Source organism: Amia ocellicauda, chromosome 15 (genome assembly GCF_036373705.1).
Source record: "Amia ocellicauda isolate fAmiCal2 chromosome 15, fAmiCal2.hap1, whole genome shotgun sequence".
In the NCBI taxonomy this organism is placed as follows: Eukaryota; Metazoa; Chordata; class Actinopteri; order Amiiformes; family Amiidae; genus Amia; species Amia ocellicauda.
Window position 1 is genome coordinate 15,652,684 of NC_089864.1, and position 23,260 is coordinate 15,675,943.

At 37.9% G+C, this 23,260-nt stretch overlaps 1 protein-coding gene across 1 annotated transcript in view; it reads left to right on the top strand.

Moving 5' to 3' along the window:
* Positions 1 to 11,753: 11,753 nt before the first annotated feature.
* The window catches only part of LOC136771555 (thyrotropin-releasing hormone-degrading ectoenzyme), a 133,253-nt gene continuing 121,746 nt past the window's right edge, over positions 11,754 to 23,260 (top strand). Inside the window, exons 1-3 of the mRNA XM_066723926.1 lie at positions 11,754 to 13,270; positions 18,818 to 19,091; positions 22,841 to 22,967. Of these exons, the coding sequence (XP_066580023.1) occupies positions 12,540 to 13,270; positions 18,818 to 19,091; positions 22,841 to 22,967 (1,132 nt within the window). The 5' untranslated portion in view covers positions 11,754 to 12,539. The remainder of the gene's footprint in view (positions 13,271 to 18,817; positions 19,092 to 22,840; positions 22,968 to 23,260) is intronic.

The following is a 23,260-nucleotide window of genomic DNA, read 5'->3' on the forward strand; positions in this document are numbered from 1 at the left end:
TGGACATTCCTGCAGTCAGCATGACAGTCGCACACTCCCTCAGAACTGCACAGTTTAGAGTGGCCTTTCATTGTCCCCAGCACAAGGTGCACCTGTGTCATGATCATGCTGTTTAATCAGCTTTTGAAATGTCAAGTGGATGGATTATTTTGGCAAAGTAGAAATTCTCACTAACAGGGATTAGAGAAATAATCTTTTTGTGTGCATGGAACATCTCTTATTTCAGTTCATGAAACACGGGACCAACACTTTACATGTTATGTTTATATTTTTGTTCAGTAGATATATTTGCTTAAGCATTCCAGTTAGCTTTATGACATGGTAATTTCTAATGTCAAAAAGCATCCACACTGTATATGTTAGCTTCATTTATATATGAAAATGTATTGATTGACTGATTGATTTTAAGGCTGTGCTATTAATTCAGAAAAGCTGCCAATATTGGTGTAAGAGCTCCATTATTAAATAGGTCACTTCTACATAAGAAACAGCACTTCTGTTCTCTGAGGGAGAGGAAAAATATTCAAAAGAGCCATGTCAACTATTATTAATGTCATAACAGAAAGGCCATCTGTTAGAATAACCTCAGAACAGGACCTGCTGCTGTATGCAAGGCTAAATATTCACAGAAAACTGTTCTCAATTAGCATACAGTATAATGGGCTTGACATGTTCTATCTACTTGAATTAAATTTAACTTTCCAACCACTGGCGCTATATTTCCAAATAGGGAATCAAATAAACCCTGCTGTTGCCTACAATACCAATAACAGAAATGTATGGGCAGAGACATTCAAGCTGGTAATTTCACTTTGTGGAGTCTGAAAGGCACTACATCTTCTCCCCGAAGCCCTGGGCATGAATCCGCAGCTGGGAGCACCTGACTAGCAGGGCTTCCGTGATTGGTCCCTGGACTGCATCCAGGTGCTTGTGTGGCAAGAGGGACAATAAGTTTAAAGAGCCTTAATTAAAATCAATCAATCAATATATTTTCCATATAAAAGTGTGTAACAGTAGGAAGTCTTGTTGGATGGGGGAGTAGGAGAGGGGGGTTGGGGAGTTTTGATTGGGACTGTTTGCTGTGTTTGTTTGTGTGATTTTAGTGTGTGTTTAGAGAGGACCTGTTACGGAGTTGTTAGACACCAGATGAGATAGGGTTTTGGTTTGGTTTTCGTTTGATTTAACCACCAGCACCTGTAAATAATACATTCACTGATTTGCACCATATCCTCACCTGCGGGTATCTTATGCCCTAACAACAACAACAACAACAATAAAAAATAACCTTTCTGGACCCTGGGAATCTGAATGAATCCAGATCTGGTTTTAATATTGACTAAAACAATCACATATACAGTGAAATTGAAAGGGAATTGATTTAAATAAAAAGATCATAAAATAATAATGAATAATTAAATTAATTAACTGAAATAATAATGTGTGAGGTGAAGTGAAATGTAATCTCATCTTATTTCTCATCCCTCCTTGCTACAAAACAGTGTCTAAGACCAAAATATTTGTTAACAGAAGATATAGTGATAAGAAAGAAACTGAATTATTTTTCATTTGATAGGCACAAGAGAGCAGCAGTGGGGCTCAGGACTCCTAATCCGTTTGCGTCGTGCTGCTCAGAGTGTACGGTGGACTTCAAATTCACATGCACTGGAAGAAATCTCAGTTGAAGTCGATAGAAACAAAGGCACAGAGGATATTCTTTACAACCTGGCCTATGCATTTCCAGACTAACTCCATGAATATTTCACATTTCTTGAAAAACACAATTTCTATTATTTATACAGTAATAAAATAGTAAAACAAAAACTGCTGTGCTAAAAATAAAATATTCACTGTAAAGTACACAGAGAGGTCATGATTGAGGCAACAATCTAAAAAGGTATTGTAAAACATTAACATGTTTTAGCTTTGTTATGCAATCGGCAGTTTAATATTTTAGAAGCAACTTCTGTGGATAGCCACACAATTCTCCCTTACTTTGGGAAGAAAACTTTCATCCTTTCATCAAATAAACATATTTTCAATTAAGCAATTACCCTTCAATAATCTAAATTATTCCTTATTTGAGAGCCTAATACATTTTTCTTTGTGACTGTGGCTGGTGGTGGGGGAAACAATATCCTTCCATTATGGTGGAAGAAATATAAGCTATATAAGCCTTGATGCAGTTTCTGATTTGAATGATTATATTACAAATTATTATTATTATTATTATTATTATTATTATTATTATTATTATCATTATCCCAAAGCCCAAACTGAGAGGTTAGAAAGTCGACTACCTTTCATTCAAACCTTTCAAGTTTACTCTCCCTAAGGCTGCAGTGGTTGGAGGATCCTGTCAACACATAATTCAAACCGTAAATCAGAAGAAAACTAATTACCAAGAAAAAATAGAAAGAGAAAATCAATATTCCTACAAGAAAAGAGTTATCCACAGCCTGTGTGGGTATAAGCTGGGCAGTAACAGGGTTTGCAGTGACTTGTCATTTCTGGGGATGCTGCCAACTCTTTGCCTGTGTGTGTGTGTGTGTGTGTGTTACTCTGCTGTCCACTTAAACTGAGAAATTAAACTGCTACGTCCAATTTCATGTTATTTTAAAAATCTGGTTCCACTTCATGCTGTTTGTTTAAAAATTAAGAGAATGGAAAGTTGGTCTATGTTACTCATAAGAAAATGAGTGACAAAGTAATATTCATTTTCACATTGTGTGTGTGCCTTTTACAGTAGGCAAAAAAATAACTTTGGGCTATGAAGAGTTAATCTTTATTTGTATGAATCGAATGCATGATTTAAAAATAGCATAATTAAAGTCTCACTTCGGCAAACATGTTCAAAACGCAGTACATTGCCTACTGCGATAGTCATCCATCTACATTGTATCATATACTACAGAATGCTTTCTCCTATGAATGTTTCTAGTTTGCACTTGATTCAAATTGTGCTATTCATTTTGTATTGCATTACATAAGACCAACCACAGCATTTCAAACTGAAATGTCACATAAAAGGACATTTGGTACACAGATAATATTCCTTTATCTAACTCGTTAGGTGAATTATTAAATGCTGCTATAGATGAATGCCATTGAGGCAGCAGACATCATTCAATGTGATTCAGTATCAACTAGTGTGAACTTGGTTGAACACAGATTGCTCTTTTCATCCATGTCTTTAGCCACTCGATCACAATGATATGCTGAGTGCACAAGCATTGAGGGTGATTTCCAATGAACTTAAAAGTATGATAGCTAATCTATGTTTATGATATTCAAAACATTAAACTGTCTCCAGACCCCAGCAGGAGATTTAGCTTAGCACACATCCAGTTATATTATCTTCAGGATGTTTATAATGCACTTGTTTGTATTCGTGTGACCTAATAAGTTAATACCTGTACCCTTTACAATGTGAACACGTTTATAGAATATTATAATTCTGTTAAAAATGACTGAACAGCATAATTCACTACAATTAACTCATAGCAGCAGTAAAGTCTGTCTATAACACTGAAGAATGAATGAATTTACAGACAGGTCGTGGGTGGGATTCAATCAAAACTTTGACCCACCCGATAATAGAAAACTAAAAGACTGTACTCAGTGGCAGCTTTATTACATGTCAGATGCTTCTTTCTTCTCCTCATAAATATAACTGCTATCAGGTACATGTTGGTAGTTTCCTATTAGTGGGTAGGTCAAAGTTTTGATTTAAATGGCTTCATATCTGTGATGAAAAATGCATAAACTACACAACGGTCCAAAGCCAGCCAGTCAATAGGAATTTGCTGTTTCTAATTTCCCTTTGTTTCAGGGCTCAGCCAGAGCAAACATCAGAAGACCCTCTCCATTCAGTGATGGTGCACTCTTGGTAGTTGGTAGTTGTTATCCATTTTGAGGGATGCCTATTGGATTAAATGTTTAAAGATTATTGTTTGGACATGTTGTGGAGGTTACACATCTTCATACCTATGCGATTGATCCAAAGACTGGGCAATTCAGAAAGGCCAATATGTCTTATCATTAAGGAGATGTTTAACCTCAGGTCTGTTTAACGGGTTGATGTATTTTGTCATCAAAACTATACCTTTACTTCTGTGCTGTTCGGTTCCAAGCCATGAGTGCATGCGTCTTGTAAACCCCCTTCCCGATAAGTGTTCTTGAATCACTGACAACTGCTTCCAGCAATCATACATCCTTTTACTGACAGCATTTCGAAAAAGTTCGACACTCGGGGCATTTAAGTGCTTTTGAGAGTGGCGAATTATTAGTGTAAATGATAAATTACTGCAGGTCACGAAGCATTGTACTCCATTAATCAGTGAAAGTCAATTATAGAACGGTGAGGATTTTTTATTGGAGAGAGAGGGGTTTTGTAAATGAAACCCCTGCTTAAAAAGAAAGCTCTTAGGCTTCAACCAGATTGTTCCCGAACAAATCAAACTTAATGAAAGAATATTTCAACCTGTGATTAATCCCACTTGGGCCTATAGGACCCTACAGCATTGACAGATTGATTAAATTGATTTATTTGAGAAGCCATTAAAAATAAAAACAGTTTAGGCAAACCAGTTGAGAGTCGAATGTACATGGCTGTAATTACTGATATTTAATCATTTTACATGGCTCACTGAAAGACAAAATGGATTCCTGCATATCTCAGATCTATACATCACGTTTGTCTTTTTCTCAATCTACAAATTTAAATGCTATGTGCTGATGCCTCGAATGCTGCCTCCCCTCAGAGAACATTTCTTTTGCGATGCTTGTATGTGTGTATGAGAAATGCCAACAGTAGAAAAGCAAAAAGTCCTTCTTATCTTACAGAAATTCGAAATATCAGAAACTCGTAATATCAGAATGTTTGTTTCGTCTTCACAAAATCAGTATAACAGTTTCATTATGTAATATGAAAATGTTAAGCTAATTATGTATACATAGAATTGTTTATCATAAGCTCTTTTCTCTAGCTCATAATATTCACATTTCAATAGCACACTTCTAATGTGTTTTAATATCAAAGATGTTATGAATCAGTACATTATTTCCAGGTTAACAATATTATTTAGAATATAGCACCAAAATAGCAGCTTCATTGTAACAGACCAATAGGAAGACAAGTGCATTATTCTGCAGTCTCTCTGAATTAGCTAATTAATGGTAAAGTGCTTTGCCAGGATTCACTTTTCCCATTGGAACCTTATTATGTGACTTAAACTCACCAGCTACTGCACTGTCTGATTAGAGAAATGTAGTGCTTGTGGAAGTTGTGCATGTTCATTTGTGATCTCCAGGCTCTGCCAAGGTCTGTTGATAAAAGCCTGGAAGGAGGCCTTGTCACTCCTGAGAGACGCTTCTATTGGAGATAGTTAAAAGCAAAGGAAACACACCCTTTTACCTTGTTTTCATATCCACAAGACCCCCAAAAAAATATATGTTTGTGAGAGCGGGCAGCAAAGGAGAAGCAGCAAACAAACAAACAAACAAACAAACAAACAAACTAACTTAATTCTACAAAGTTTTTTTTTTTAGTTAAATTACAAACATACATACCTCTTGTCTTTCTAGGTAACCATGACTTCTTCTGTTGCAGCCCGAGCTCTTGTCTGTATGTTCAGTTTAGTAAGTTCACCTGTTCCAAATGTTTCGTTGACACAGAGTTGGCAGACTCTTACTGGAGGACAACATTAAGTTACTAAAGGCAATCAAAGAGACCACAAATTGGCTTGATTTGATCCACGTAGGCTCTGATCTGGAATACTCAGTTTTGGCCTCTGTTCCTCCGGCTCCTTCTGAACTGAAATTAAACCAGACAACCGGTGGGTTTTGGTAGAAAGGGGCTCCAGAAATAGAAATTAAAAAGCTGGAGCTCCTACACACCAGTCTCCCATCCAGACTGAGAACAGATTTGCAGCACTTAACATCCTGTCTGTCAATAAGGTGTTCATAATTGGTGATTCAATAGTGAGAAATGTCTAACAAATCAGACCCAGCAGACTCCATGAAATGCCTCCCGGGAGTCGGAGTTTCTGACATGTAGGCAGAATTGAGCTGAGTACCCAGCAATGAAGTTTCTACCTTAATTGTCCAGGCTGACACTAATGAAATTAGATTTGGACAATCCGAGGTATTAAAGAGAAACTTCATGTCGATGCTCAATACAGCGAGGACAAAATGTCAGAATATCATTATAATCTAGTCTACTACCAGTTCTATATAGAGGGGATGAATCCTTTAACAGGCTATCCTCTCTAAACGGCTGGGGGTGCTTTGTTAACAATTACGAACATTAGAACATAAGGAAGTTTACAAACAAGGGGAGGCCATTCAACCCATCGTGCTCGTTTGGTGGCCATTAATAACTGAGTGATCCAAGGATCCTATCCAGTCTATTTTTAAATGTTCCCAAATTTTCAGCTTCAGCCACATCGCTGGGGAGTTTGTTCAGATTGTGACGCCTCTCTGTGTGAAGAAGTGTCTCCTGTTTTCTGTTTTGAAGTGTGGAGCCTAGAACTGCCCACAGTATCCAGATGAGGTCTAACTAGTGCATTGTACAGTCTGAACATTACTGCGCGTGTTTTAAATAATGTTAAGACTGTACAATGCAGAAAGAGCCAAAGAGACCCTCCCAGACAGCTGACAGCCCTGCCCAGAGGGAAGTCTGTGGACAGCAACATCATATAAGAACTTTCTGATCTTCTTGCTGCCTGTTTATGTTACCATTAGGCCAAGACCTTGAACTATGGACCCCTAGTGATTTATTTATATTGATTTATATTTATAAACAGTCTATCATCCTGTAGGAGTTTTTCTCTACTCTGTGCCTAATGGTTTATTTTACTGTTACTGTTTTAAATGACAATGTGATATTGTTCTTTTATTCTGTCAAGTGCTCTGTGGCAACCTTGGTAAAACTTGATTGATATTTCTGACTGAAACAATATGTAGATTCCCACTGTTTCTTTCTTTATCAGGGAAATGAAAGTCTGTTTTAGGCCTTCTAATGGGTTACACTAATTCAATTATTCTTGCAATTCCTTCCTTCCCAGTATGTCTTTTATTTTTCAGAGCAGAAATTTCACCAAGGACTGAGCGCTGCTATTGAACACAAGGCGATTCTTCAAACAATAACATTGAATACACCCTTGACTGGTTTTGACAGATTTTGTTAATCGTGAAGATCAGTTTCTCTGCTTTACAAAGCAAAATCCAAACCATTTTGAAATGACGAATTACTTGTCTGCAAGAACAAGAGGATCAGCTGAAACTCAAGAGTTTCCAGCTCAATTTAATGTACCACGGTTTGGGATAAACTGAGGTGAAATAGAGCAGGCCATGTGAAGAAAGAGAAATGCAGCTGGAAACGGATGAGAATAATGTTATTTCTAGAATCCCTAGTAGGGAGCACTGAAGGTTTTCATGCAGGAAAGTACAGTAGACTAACATATTCCCACACACACGCACCTCTTATATTAGGTTAACGACTACAAATGTGTGTGATTAGACTAGACTATCAATCATTAAGGTGAAGCTTTAGCTACTCAGCTCTCTAACAGGGATGATGTTTTAAAAACCACACATCTCTGTAACATCCCTAACCTGCTGAGAATAACTGTAAAGAAACACAACAGATCCTTTAGCCCATTGCTACTATTCCACTAGAACCCAATACTGGAAACATAAGCAAAAACTAAAAGGTGCAGCAAAAATGTATTGTAGAATTAAGGAGCAATTGTCTCCTCTCTCCTTTTCCAGTAAGCCCTTGAAATCACTGTACAATCCCCTCTTCTGTGTTGTCTAAGATAGGCTGATGAGAAGAGATTCGTCCTCTAATTAGTTAATTGTACTAGGATGTATGATTATTGTATTGTCTACTGACTGTATCACTGCACTTTTTTAATACTTTAAAATGTTTCTTGTGTAAACATAGCATCTGCTAATAAACAAACACGTATAAATAATAATAATAATAACAACAGTAGTAATAATAATAATTTGGTATGGATGCTATTATTAAAACAAACAACTTAAAAATATAAAGCAGACATTTATCTTGGCTCCAGCTGTAAATCAAATCTGATTTTCAAATAAAATGATTGTATCACCATTTTATGTCCTGGTTTAGCTGGTTTATAATTCTAAAAAATAATCAAAACACTCAACCTCTTTGCAGGTCTTTAAGAATCTAAACGCAGACACCCAAATAACCTATAATCAAAACACCAAACAATAAAATATGTGCATAAGCATGTCAAGAATGTTTTAAAATGCATTTTTGAGCCACAAAAAGTGTTTGCCGTACACTGAAGTGCCAGACTGATGGTAATTACAAGTGGGAACCGAAACATTTGCAATTACACTTTAACACACTACAATTTAAAATGTTTGGGCTTTATGGTTAACTATTTGTATTGCTATGCATTATTCATATAGTTCTTGAAAGCTTTTTTTGACTGACTTTAATTCCTCTGCTGTGTTTGCACCGTCTTTACATTGTCTGTATTAACACTGTAATTATCTAGCTTTTCTCGCCTCTCTTTAATACCTTGCTGTAATGAAATCATTAACTTCACTTGGTGGAATGGTAGATGGTTTGCCCCTCAACAGAGGGATCTCGATTCAGTTACAATCTAGACTACTATAGTCAAATAACATCTGAAAGTCTCTGCCAACCCTCTGGTTAACACAACATTTTAACCTAAAGTCTTTTCATTCATCAATAGAAGAGAAGGTCATTTCATATATAGCATTTGATCCCCAGGACTGAGAAAGCATTACAAACACTTACACATACTCTATAAAGTACTGAACCTTCCTGTTTAGCTGCCAAAGATACATTTTCTTTAAACCCCACTCGAGTTAAGAGTGATTCTCTGATGTGGAAAGAGATACAGTGTATCAGTGTAAAATGTGAGTATGTACAAACATACAATTACATTTAAAAAAGACTAGTTTGAAAACCAATGATTGCCCAAGTTAAAAGTAACAGACAGCATCAGCTAATTGGCAAGATGGTCATTATTGACTTACAGCTTCATTAGGACTGGTGCAATGTTGAGTTTTTGAGGCATTTTGAGTTGAAAGCAGCGGTGGAATCCCATTGGCTGCAAAATTCCAAGGCACAGATTGAAAACAGTGGTAGAAACTGATGGCAGTCATTATGACCATTTGTTGTTCTGCTGCGTAATAAACTGCTGAACATATTGAACTTCATTTCATTCTAGCAACAATAAACATTGTACTTTGCTTAATTTGCTTTTGTTTTACTACTCCGTGCTTTATACAGATGCTCTGCACTTCTGGCAGTTCTCAAACTAAACCTTGGGGTCCATTAACCTCTTTGCTAACACAAACGTCTTTGAAGCAAATTGCCGTGAGTGTCGTATGTTAAGAAACTGAAGCTTTTAGTGACTTCTTTCTAATGACCTTATGCTTCATTAACTCTAACATTTAAACTGTTGCACATTCATTCTAATAATCCTATGTCAGTGGCAATGGAAGACAAAATGGTTATCTCAAATTCTTTGTGTAGCCGAGTTATCCTGTAATACAAATACATATTATTATGTATTGTTATTACTATTGTTGGTGTGTGCAAACATTGGATGGACACTCCTTTGATTTCTAAGTGTTGACTTTCAACAACTCTAAATAGATGAACATTCGTTTCTGCCTTGGTTAAAATACAAATAAAATAAAGATCAAACATTTATACATATATACAAATTTCTGTTTCACTTATTACTGACAACAACCATGTGAAAAATGTAAATAGATTTTGTGAGCTGGAAGGCCTACCAGTGAAGCCTGTGCCTTGCAAGACCTAGCACACATTTAATAAATGAATCATACGTTGCTGAACATTTACATTTAACTCTGACTGGAGTTTGGCAATATATTATTATTTATACTATTAAGGAATAAGGGCTACTCTATATCAAGCCAAGCCAGTATTTTCCATTATTGAAGTTAATCGTTTAATTTAGAGTTAACCAACCCTATTTCTGGAAAGCCATGGTATCTTTTGTTTTTGTTATATTTAAATTAACTACTTAATTGATTCATTGATTGGGTTTAATTTGTCAAAATTACCACGTGCTCAAGATATTCAGTGACTAACAATTACGGAGATCTATAAAACCATCACTGGTAATTGACTGGTAATTATTTTGGTTATAAGCAAGACACTTATTGGAGTGATCTAATGATCAGTTTGTTCTTAATTGGGGTTTACTCCAAATCAAAACTTTGACCCATTCATTTCTTCCATATCCCCACAAATACACAAGATAATTGAAGCAGGTGACATTGTATTACATGAATGTTTATAAAAAAGAGCTGTGATGTGTAATACTCTCCTTTAGTTGTGTTGCCAACAGAGCAATGAAAATGCTGAGGTGCTGGATCATATGCTTTAGTTATAACTGATGTGCTAATTTATTTAAGGTATTTCAGAACAGCAGGAGACATAACTGTAGGAGACATTTTTATCTAAATCAGTGGTATCTTTCATGTATACTTGCACATATGTCTGGATTGGGAATAGTAATGCCTGAGCTTCAGAAAATTGAATTTTAAAACACCCTTTTTCACAAAATCCCCATGCGTTAGGAATACTGTTCCAATATAGTTTAGGTACATGCTATGGCATGTTAACTAACCCATTCCAATGCAAGTTTTCAGATTTTTCGAAGAACTGAGACTAGATAGTGAACATTTTCACTACAAAGATGCCTTACTAACATATGTGTGAATTTCATGTCTCACCCTTCATGTGGAAATATATGCCCCCTTGCTTTAAACTGGTGCTGTCTATATTGGATATAAAGACATCTTCATTTCATGTTGAAATCAACACCACTGGAAATTATATTCATACCACAGCTGAACACCTTTAACTTAATCATTTGATTATTCATTATTTTAAAGTTTTTCATTGGAGGTTGGTCTGGGTCTTTAGTCACTCAACCCTCTTTATTGGCATTTGTGGCTGACTAAGATCTGTTTCTTCTTTCAGCTGCATGACTTTGACTACTTTCACCATCATATTTAACCAAATGACGAGAAAGTTCATTCACATGTATGCACATTCTGAGTATTTTGTAATTGAATTGTTTTAATTTGTAAACACTATACATTATATATAGTATGTGTGTTTATATATTTAGTTATAATGATCAAAGTCAAACAGCATCAACAACTATAATAACAATAAGCATTGACAACGATATTCCTAAATTGAATTGAAATATATAGTGTCCAGACTCCAGAATAAGCCCACAAGGTGGTGTAGTTGAGGAGGCTAACATAGTAAAAGCTAATACAACATGCACAACACTATCACATAATAAAGGTCCCACATTCTGAGAGAACAGTTCAAATCTCTGTACGCCTTTCATCTCAAACCCATTAGTATTTTGGAGCAGTGGGGGGTTGCATTGCACAGCTCTTCTATTATTATGCTCTCTTCTAAAATTATTAGAAAGTATTAGAAAGTTAAAAATGTCGGTACAGGTCATTTTAAAAGTGAGTTTTCTTCGAATGTCCCACGTGAAATAACATTGAAAAGGTATCTATCTATCTAAAAACAAAAAGCTGAACAAATAATAATAATTCACATCATCACGTTTGCTATTTTGCATATGATATAATGTAGCCAAAGAAGGGCGCTGCCAGCTGAAGTATTCCTAGGCTCAATCCACAGCCGCACCCCTGCCAGCGCACACGCATCTGCGTGCACCCGAAAGTGACCTGTGCGCCGGTGGTGTGAGCAGCCAACTGACACTTCATTGTACCTCGTCGTGTCAGGTACTGTAGCTGGGCTGGCGGGGTGCAGCTGCTGATTGAGTCTACATCCTCCCATCACGCTCCAAGTATTCGTTTTTTTTTCTTCCCAGCATAGGCAGAGACGCGAGAGGGGCAAAGCAAAGGAAGGAGGTGGGGGCTTTGTTTCTCGGGTGATTCACACTTTGCTGATCCCACTGCCTGCGCTGTGTCGTGAGCCCTGTCGTGCAGTGCAGAGCAGTGTGTGCAGAGTGTGCAGTGCAGAGTGCGCAGAGTGCGCAGAGTGCGCAGGGCGTGCAGCGGCGGGATCTGCAGCCCGGAGTCCGGCGGCTCCATGCGCGAGCGCAGCGCGTGCGGAGCGGAGGACAGTCGGCAGCGCGCGCCCCGGGGATGGCTCGCTTTCCGGGCAGCACCTGGGCATCTGTGAGAGCCGGACCGTGAAGAGAGAGTGAGGGAGAGAGGGAGGGAGGGAGAGAGAGAGAGAGAGAGGGAGAGGGAGAGGGAGAGAGGGCAACTATGAGATTGGATCCATCTTGATGCGGGTTGTGACTGACAGGATAATCACACGAAGTGAGCGCCGCCACGGCTCCGGCTCAGCGCTGCCGGTGTGAGATCCAGCAGCGCAAGTGCCGTCAGACTCGCCGGGAGCACCTATGACAGCTAGCAAGTTGGCTGAGTTACTCCGGTAACCCCTCTCACTTTGGTGCCTGTTGCCTCCCAACTACCCGCTTCCCCGGAGCATGGCTGTGGACAACAAGCGGGGCAAGGGCTTATCGTTCACGCCGATGGGGATAGAGGACGCGTCCATGAGGAACGGCAGAGGCCTCTCCGATCAATGGGCCGACACGGTGGTGGTCCGCCCCAGGACCACCGAGCGGCACATCACCGTGCACAAGAGACTGGTGCTGGGCTTCGCCATCTCCATCCTCACCCTCATCGTGGTCACCATCATCGCCGTGCTGCTCAGCGTGAGGTTTGAGGGCTGCACCGGCGACGCCAGCTCCCGGGCTGCCAACGGGACTGTGCCCAAGTTCAACCACTCCAGAGACATCCTGTCCAACCACCGAGAGGACGACCCGGCGGTGCAGCCCTGGCGGCAGCTCCGGCTGCCCGGGTCTCTGCGACCGCTGCACTACGACTTGAAGATCACCGTCTTTCTGGATAACTTTACTTTCTCCGGGGAAGTGAGCATGGAGCTGGAGTGCCTGAACGCCACCAAGTTCATCGTGCTGCACGCCGACAAGCTGGAGGTGGCCAAGGCGCTGGTCTATGGGGAGCACAACAAGAAGCCAGGAGCCATGAAAGTTCACCGGCACTTCAGATATGCGGCCAACCAAGTGTTCGTCATTGCTCTGCACAGGGAGTTAAAGTCGCAAAGAACCTACAAAGTCAACATAACTTTCGAGGCTCAGATAGAAAATGAACTCCTCGGCTTTTTCCGCAGTTCCTACACACTGCACGGAGACAGAAGGTAAATTGAATCCAGTTCAGAGCACTTTGTTTCATGCCATTCCTCACCGTGCTGTTGTGGATTGATCACAGGGACAGTTTCCACATGTCGCCACTGCTAACCTGGTATTTGACACATTTTAACCACTTCTCCTAGTAGGTCTATCGAGATCAGACACGCATGTCTTGGATATGAACCTTTTAACTAGGTGCACATCCTCTCTAGTGTAAGGGAGAGAAGGGAGTGGAGCTCTCAACTTTGGTGAGGGGGTAATGGCTCTGAATCTTAGGACGTTTGCTGATCTCTGTGGTTCAAGAGGTCCGTATCACACGAATGAGGTCGAGACATAAAAGCTGTCAGTTGATGCTGCACAATCTATGGCCCAGTTGCTAATTACATTTTTTTTTATTGTTAAACGTCATTTAATTCGACCCATGCTCCTGTTTATTGCCCTCCCTGCAATGCCACTGCCCTTCGGTGTAAATATTGTACGTCTGGCTAATGTCAAGCGTTTATGTGCTGACATCCTCACCCAGGGCACAACAGTAACGATTGGAGGCACAAAGTTTGCTAACAAGTTTGAGCAGAGACACGGGGAAATCAGTCAGTAGACCAAAGAAAAACGCGATTGATCTGTAGTGTTCATTCTTAATAATAAGCAGGGCCAATCAAAACTGCAACTAACTAAACATTAGATTGCAGTTTTTTGTTCGCAATGGTTGTAGCCTTTTATCTATGTTTTATTTGTTTGTTTTACTTTCTTATCAGACATTCTAGAACGATGAGTGCTTCATAATGATGCTACAGCGTTGCTACAATGTAATTAATGAGGATACAAATACAACATATACATATATTCGTGCTGATTATTCATGTATTCGCTGCTATTATGAAAACTGCAGAATAGTAAGAACATCAAGAATATAAAAATCATAGCACACCAGTATGTGTATCCCATGCTATCAATAGCACGGTATTTTAATGCTTACATTAAAGTTGACCTAACTAGCCTTGATGCTGAATTTGATTAACATTTTCCAGAGACATGGCTTTTGGCAGAACCACTTGTAACTTAATAATATAATTTTAATCATTAAGCATATCACCCGGATAATGAAACCAGTGCCTCTGCTTTTGTAAAGGATTCACATTCAAATGATTGATATCAATCTCTAGCTGGTCGCCTGAACAGCAATATTAGTGGTGATGCATTTATGGACAAGCATAATGTTTCAAATGAGCAATTTTACTTGTGTAGGATGTCAACAGTGTAGGGTTGTAAATCAGCTTAGCCAATCAATTAAACAATCAATCAGTTAACCTAGCTGATATAATTAGATACCATGCCCTGCTATAGAAGTACCAGAGGCAGCCAGATTGCACTTTGGATGCTGCAGCTTTCCAGCTTTCCAGCTTTGTGTTTTTCTGCCCGTTGGTTTGGAACGCGCTTCTGAAAGAAATGGAAAATGCAGTTAGTGCACTCTTTTCTGTGTGTGATGAAAACTTCATTGCTTAATGTGGCATATCTGTGATCAATGCAGTTTTCTTTCTGAGGAGCATTGGAAAGTGTTGCTCATGCACAACAGAAAGGAAATAAGGATTGATTGTCTGATGCCTTTTTGGTGCAGTTTGTTTTTTCAGTAATACCTCCTGTTATGAGTTTTCCTTCTTCAAGATTATCCTTTGTTGTGAGTGCATTAGCAATTTGTGCAGTGTAGTGCTTCATTGTAGTACATGTTATCTTGTTTTATCAGAAAGTAAAGTAGCTTTGGGACAGGAGTTTGCTATCTATAACAATATATAAACAGTTCAGCTCTAAGTTTAATTAGTTACACGTTTGATTTTATATTTAAACAAACTAAATAAATAGAAGATCAAACATGTTTTGGGTTCCATTATTCCAATATTTTGTCAGAAGCTTCCTTCGATCTTTTGCATTTTCCATAAATTCGTAAGCACTGTTTGGTATTCTGCATGTGCTGTGAAACTCTTATAACTTGTCACCCCAAGGGCAGTAGCTTAAATGACAACTTATCTGAGAACCGTGTTATCTGAGTTTAACTATATTTCCTACAAAGTGAGGGATACTCTCATGCTTCCTCTGTCATGTATTTCAATTTAGCTTTGTTATTTGCTGGTGGCTTTGCCTTCAGCTGTACATAATTCCTTACCACATGGGATCATTTTCTGCTCCTGTATTTCTTGATATACCTAATAATCTATATATCATTTTTCTTCCCGATAACCAGGCATATTTCTTTATTTTTTGTATGTAGTGAATCCCTTGTTATTTATCAGTTTGGTGAAATTCTCTTATTTCTTTTGTAAGCATTTATATCCCAATCAGATCCAATTGTTCTTTGTAGCAATTATTGTAAACTCTGGTATTGTTTTTAGTTTTTAGTAACATATAATATGTAAATATTTACAATTCAATAATACTTCAATGAGCCAGTGTGCAAACAGTCTGAATTATTGCCAACAAAATCACAGTCCTGAATTTATTACAATTACACTTATTTTATCGTCTAATAAATGTCCTAACTATAGTGATGCCTGTTTAATGTCTTTCATTTGTTGCACATAATGTGAAGTGCTTCACAGCTCTCAGAAAATACTTTGGGAAGCACTTTTCTTGATTTAAACATTAGGCTACCCATCTGTTGCCCAGTGCTGAATGTGCTGGGTCCAATTAATATAAATTCATGCAATTTTAATATATGACTCACAAACAACTAGGCCTATCTTGTAGTTTTTTTTTTTTTTTTTTGCAACTCAGTAAAGGTAGACAGTACAATGCGATTTACTGTCTTAACCTCCCCTTTGTGTATGTGAAATCCAAAGCAGTTCACAATACAATACTGAAATACTGTAGTTGAAAGTACTGTGGCTATGCAACTCCAATCCAAGCATGTATTATTTATTAACATAAGACATAAAATTATGCTTTGTGCTGACTCTTATCGAGACTGAGAAACAGTGTTGTTGTGTAAAGCAACCAAGTACCCTGGCAACAACTTTTGCACAGAGAGCCACTACAAATGCAGGAGTACACACATTTGTGAAAAGTCAGTGACTAGAAAACACAGGGCTTTAACTGATTGAACAGTTTATCATATTTCACAAATATGCAGCTTTTCTTGTCACAAACCTATATATTATTTGTCATCATTTTTAAATATACATAATATTGAAGATTCAAGAAGTTTTTATATGATACTAGATGCAAGATGTATCCAAGGAGAAGGTTGTACAGTATAGTGTCACAGTGCAGTGTAGTGTCACAGTGCGGTACAGAGTCACAGTGCGGTACAAAATCAGTGCGGTGCAGTGTAGTGTCACAGTGCGGTACAAAATCAGTGCGGTGCAGTGTAGTGTCACAGTGCGGTGCAGTGTAGTGTCACAGTGCAGTGCAGTGTAGTGTCACAGTGCGGTGCAGTGTAGTGTCACAGTGCGGTGCAGTGTAGTGTCACAGTGCGGTACAGTGTCACAGAGCGGTGCCGTGTAGTGGTTTAACAAGCAAAGAATGCAAGAAAGAACAGTTTAATATAATTATAAATAAAATGATGATATGCAAAAAGAGTACAATATTTTTCATGTCAGTAGGAAAACATGGTGGAAATGCTCATTCACATTTAAAAAATAATACGTCAATATATGTTAAGTGCTGTGAATGCATGCATTATAGTTAAATAGTAAAATGAGACATTCTGTTGAACACCAGGAGGTACATAATTATAACTTACAGTAATGATTATTAGCTCACATTAAGGTGAATGAAGGAAAAATATTAGCACACACTGCATAGGGCAATGAACATTTGTAGTAGCAGCAATCTGCAAAACAGCGGGGTCGGATGTGTACAGTTTGCTAATACCTACAAGGTTTGGGATGATTAGAAGTTAAATGGGGCAAATCTGTCTGATCCTATAATTTAGGTGGAAATCCATTTGGCTGCTTTTCTTTACCATTACCTTTAGTTGTCACTGACACACAGTGAGATATTTTAGATAACATCATTTTTTAAAACATAGATGTTTTACTTGAAATAAGAAGGGATAATCCCTTCAGGACATATGGCCATATTTTGCTATTACATGAACACATTCCAGATCCAGTTTAGTAACAAGGCAATCACAATATCAAAACACAACCCATTTACATGGACACTGTTTTCCAGCTTGTTAATGGAAGGTAATTTAGTTAACAAAGAGGACAAACTAGTTCCAGAATAGAATATTGACAACAAAATAACCACCTGCTGACATTGAAATAATGTTACTGTTTTTATTGCTCTTAAACTCTTGGTGTATCTCAGAAACAAATCAGACAAGCCTGTTTGTCCTAATTCTGAAAACAAGGAGTTAATCTGAAAAGGAATTGTGGCATTTGTTATAGCATATCATTAGATAAACTTCATTGACTTTTATAAAACCTAAAACCAGCTACCTATTAAAGATGGTAACAGACAATTAACTCAATATTCTGCTTCTGTCCTTGACTTTTGTTACAAACTTTCACTTTTTGATTGCATTATGTTTTGTAACCAGTGTTAAATAATAGTTGTGCATCACTGTTATAATTCCCATGGCAATTCCTTTCTTTCAAATGAGATTTCTTTTCAGCAGCTTATCGTGTAAGTGGTAGCATGACAAATAATCTAAGTGGAAGAACTAGCCGAAAATTACACCTCCATTCCATAATGGGATATGCCACAGGGCTGATATTAAATAATAACAGTATCAAAAGAAAAAAAAAAATCATGAATGTAGGGACTAATAATGAGAACTGAGTCTACACCATTAATCTGAGTCCTCAAAGAATGTATCTTTGTGTATGTTTATGTGGGGATTAATTACAAGAAAACATTCAGAATAAGAACTTGAATACTTGATCATTCCCAGAAGTATCCATCTGAATGGAATCAACGTCATCAGCTATTCCTATCAGTATACTTCGACCTTCCCTGTTACTTCATTATTTAAAATAAAAGGGTGGTTAAACACACACACACACACACACACACACACACACACTTAACTCTCTCTCTCTCTCTCTCTCTCTCTCTCTCTCTCTCTCTCTCTCTCTAATAAGTGCATACCGAATCAAAGCTACAATTGAGTATAAGTATAAGGTCACGTTTTGCTGTGGTGAAGAGGCATCTTAATCAACATATGGTTGGATATTATGATGTGATGTTCACAGTCAACAGGAATCTGAGTCCAGCAACATACACTTGTGATGAAAGGTTGTTTAGAATCGTACTGAAGGCAACTGAGTCTGTTCACACAAACCGCAACACTTCAGTGTTCACCTCCAAGCTGATGAACCAAAGACAACTGTTAACATAAAATCTATCTCACGTTATTCAATATACCATGGGAGACGTAAATATTTGTACTGAGTAGTTCAAAGGGGTTATTGTCATTTTACATTATAATAAACAAATTAGATAATACCATATTTTAGCAATGATTTTAGCAATGATTGCCAGAGAGCTTCATTTAGGGAGGTGCTAGTTTGCTTTTGTTGTTTCAGTGAATCCTTTCCTCTATCTGTTTCTTCCAGGTACCTCGCAGTAACACAGTTCTCCCCGACTCATGCCAGGAAGGCTTTCCCTTGTTTTGATGAGCCTATCTATAAAGCAACGTTTAAAATCAGCTTGAAGCATGAAAGCACATATTTGTCTCTCTCCAACATGCCGGTGGAAGCGTCGGTGCTGGATGAAGACGGATGGGTGACCAACCATTTCTCCAGGACTCCCCGGATGTCTACATACTATCTTGCCTGGGCAGTGTGCAATTTCACATTCAAGGAAACTATCACTGATAATGGTATCACTGTGAGTAGATTCTTTGATTATTTTTTAAATGTATTGATCGTCTGCGCTCCAGCTGATAACACGCTAGGTGACATAAGGCTGAAGTGTATTCTTTTTCCACGAAAGGATAATTCACAGCTTTTGTTTGTTCTTGACATGTATTTTTAAAGTACATACATTTCACCAAGAAAACTATCTAAACACTAAAAAGCCATCACAAATGATTAACCAAAAGCTATCTTTAATGGGTGTTTTCCACATTTTGCAGCTGGTATAAATATACATTTTAGATCAAATGTCCTAGTGGAAGCTTTTGTAATCAATTATTGTGATCTTCACATATTGGTTTGTCAGCTTTCAAAAGATCGTTCAATAATGCCTGTACAGGAATAACTAGTGCACTAAAAATGAAACAAAAATAAAACTTTGATGTTGTTGCAAATTGTTGAAATGATTTTATCACATTTAAATAACAATGAAATAAGGAAAAAGGAGAAAGTGGAAATGGAAGTGTAGTTTAATATAGTAACTGATATAAAATTCCAATTAGCAAATATTTGTGTTGGTATTGAAGAGTCAATAGCACATTTGAAGTGCTGGGAACTGAGAATTAGATTGCCTGCTGTAGTAGGTGTATTGTGCCCTGTTGCATCTGTGAAATGCTTCATATGTTCTGTAAGGTGCAAATTAATGGCAAAGCAGTGGCAACCATGATTGTACCACAATAAGGTGTTGGCGTGATAGTGAGACAATCAGGCTACAGGCCTAAGGCACACACTAGTTACTGCAGCATGAGTGCAAACAGAATGCATGACACCAAACATTGCTCTTGCCAATATTTTATTGAATCAATAAAAATACATCAAACCCTGCCTGGGTGATTCATGGTTTCACACACCTTAAGAACATAAGAACATAAGAAAGTTTACTAAGGAGAGGAGGCCATTCAACCCATCGTGCTTGTGTGGTGTCCATTAATAACTGAGTGATCCAAGGATCCTATCCAGTCTATTTTAAATGTTCCCAAATTGTCACTTCAGCTACATCACTGGGGAGTTTGTTCAGATTGTGACGCCTCTCTGTGTGAAGAAGTGTCTCCTGTTTTCCATTTTGAATGCCTTGAATACCAATTTCCATTTGTGTCCCCGGGTCCGTGTGTCCCTGCTGATCTGGACAAGCTCCTCTGGTTTGATGTGGTCGACGCCTTTCATGATTTTGAAGACTTGAATCAAGTCCCCACGTAGTCTCCTCTGTTCCAGGGTGAAAAGGTTCAGGTCCTCAGTCTCTCAGTAGGACATTCCCTTCAGACCTGGAATAAGTCTGGTTGCTCTCCTCTGAACTGCCTCTAGAGCAGCGATATCTTTCTTGAAGTGTGGAGCCCAGAACTGTACACAGTATCCAGATGAGGTCTAACTAGTGTTAACATTACTGCCATTGTTTAAAACACTTTTGACAATATACCCTAACATTGTGTTTGCCTTTTTTATTGCTTCCCCACACTGTTTGGCTGGAGAAAGTGAAGAATCCACATAGACTCCTAGGTCTTTCTCATGTGTTACATCTAGTTCTATTCCTCCCATAGTGTAATTATAGTGGACATTTTTATTACCTGCATGTAATACCTTGCACTTGTCCACATTGAATTTCATCTGCCAGGTGTCGACCCACAACTGAATATTATCTAAATCCCTTTGAATAGAATGTGCTGCCGAGATTGTATCTGCTGAGCCACCTATTTTAGGATCATCTGCAAATTTGACAAGTTTGCTAACCATCCCAGAGTCCAGATCATTAATATAGATTAGAAAAAGCAAAGGCCCTAGTACTGATCCCTGTGGAACTCCACTAACAACCTCACTCCAGTTAGAAGCGACTCCTCTAATCGACACCCTCTGTTTCCTAGACATCAACCAGTTCATAATCCATCTACTTACATTACCCTGAATGCAATTTGAGGATCAGTCTTTGGTGTGGAACCTTATCAAAAGCTTTTTGAAAATCTAAGTATATCATATCATATGCTTTCACATGATCTACAGCTGCAGTTGCATGTTCAAAAAATTCTAATAAATTAGTAAGACATGATCTGCCTCGTCTAAACCCATGTTGACTATCTCCAAGAATATGGTTTTCATTAAAGTCACCTTCATGTGACTTTGTTCTGCTGTCATAACAAACAAACACAAACTGATGGACAGGAACTAAATGTTGGGAATTGATCACTATTACCCAATTAATTACTGTGTTTCCCTTATTTATCTGTACAATTACATTAATAAATTAGATTCCACAAAGATAGATTTGCAATAGCAGATTGTTATGGGAAATCAGTATCAGCCAGGATCAGTAGCTGTGTTTCCATTGGAATACCTTGTCTCAGGTGAATCTTGTATTCGGTAAAACTCATGGGCATGTCTTAGACCCCCTCTAAGCTTACTTTCAATTTAAATTAAATTGTTGCAAACAATATGGCCAACGTGATGATGCTGTGGGAGGAGCTAGACATATTTGCATATAAATGTGAAATATGCTAGCAAATTGTGCGACTAAGCATTTCCAATGTTTTTGGCCTTTGATCAAGTATGTTTATCCACATTTAATCTCTTACATCTAGGCAAAATACCCAGTTTAATACATAACCCAAATATGTAACACCACTACACTTTCCCATGTTATAATCTCATTAGCGAAAATATGCATCTAACCCAACTTTGTGTCGCTCAGCTGAACTCGGTGTTAGTCAGCGTTTAAATGTTTTCAGTGCATTGGCCTGTTGGATGTAAGGGGTCAGGGGCAAGAACTGAATTAAAACTTTTAGGAGCTACTCAAATTATATTAATACACAGCATATATTGGTGGATATTTGAATACTAAAAGGGATAATTTTTTGTATAAATAAAAACTTCCACCAACACACTTATCATTTTAAAGTCAAAGTTTTGTTTACCCTGGCCTCTTGTAACATCAAATTAGTTTATTAGATCCTAAAACAAAATATTTCAGGTGACTCCCGGCTTCATGAGTTTGAAGCCATGTTTTCCATGGGGAATTCACTTATTTTAAGGAAATAAAAATGTTTCCGTACACATTTGTCGGATTTTCTCAGAATGTCGACCTCCTTAATACTGTAGGAACTGTAGTATTAGAAAAAATGGTTCACTGAAAAAAATAAAAACTTTATCCATTTCCTTTAACCTTCTCACACTTTTTTAAAATTGTTATTTTTATCGCATAAATCCTCTGCGATGGAAATGTAGCCAGAGACAAATTAGATCTCAAAACTGTGCAGTTTCTAAATGCTTTTCTGATACATTATTAAACTACAAATAAGGCATAAGCAGGCTTCTGCAGCCGTGTCGTTCTTGGTTTATTTGACCGGTAAACTCTTAAAACTGCTTGAAATTAGTTTATACAGAGCTGACAAAAAATATTCATCCAATTAGGAGTCATGGCACAGCACACTGCGCTTCTAAAGAGAGTCTGCAACGGTCATTGTGACTACACAACCGGGTGATTTTTCTTATCAAAAAGTTGCTTTTGTCTACCGTGAAAGATGCAGATTTTGAAATAATTAATTCTGATGACTTACTTGGGAACAAAGGGAAAGCTGGAGAGACGGAGCGTTAAGTTAATTTTCAAACAAAACTGAAACATTAACTAAAGCTATACATAGAGTAAACAACAGGATCTGTGGATAATGGGAAATAAATAAACCACAATGCTCCTTTTGTTGTTTATTTTCTGTTGTTTTGTTTTGTTTTTCTTTCAAGATACGACTGTATGCCAGACCTAATGCCATACAAAGAGGATCAGGAGACTACGCTTTGCATATCACAAAGAGACTCCTCCGGTTTTATGAAGATTATTTCAAAGTGAAGTACTCCCTCCCTAAACTAGGTAAGTATATTGGGACCTCGAAGCTTATTTTTTTAAGTATTTAAATACAATTCTAGGCATGATAATTGTGTCCCAGTTGTGGTATTTGGGAAGATATGCAGATCTGTGAAAGACTGCTGTGAGGATGTTCACCTCCTATGCAAGGGATGCTATCATAGTTCCTTTGTAAGATGTAAGGTGGCAGCTATGCTTTTGCTTTAACTTTTAACTGACAGGATTGATATATACGCAATAGGTATGTTTTACCTGGTGTTTTTTTATATGCTGAAGAGAGTCTGTTGAGAACTTGCATC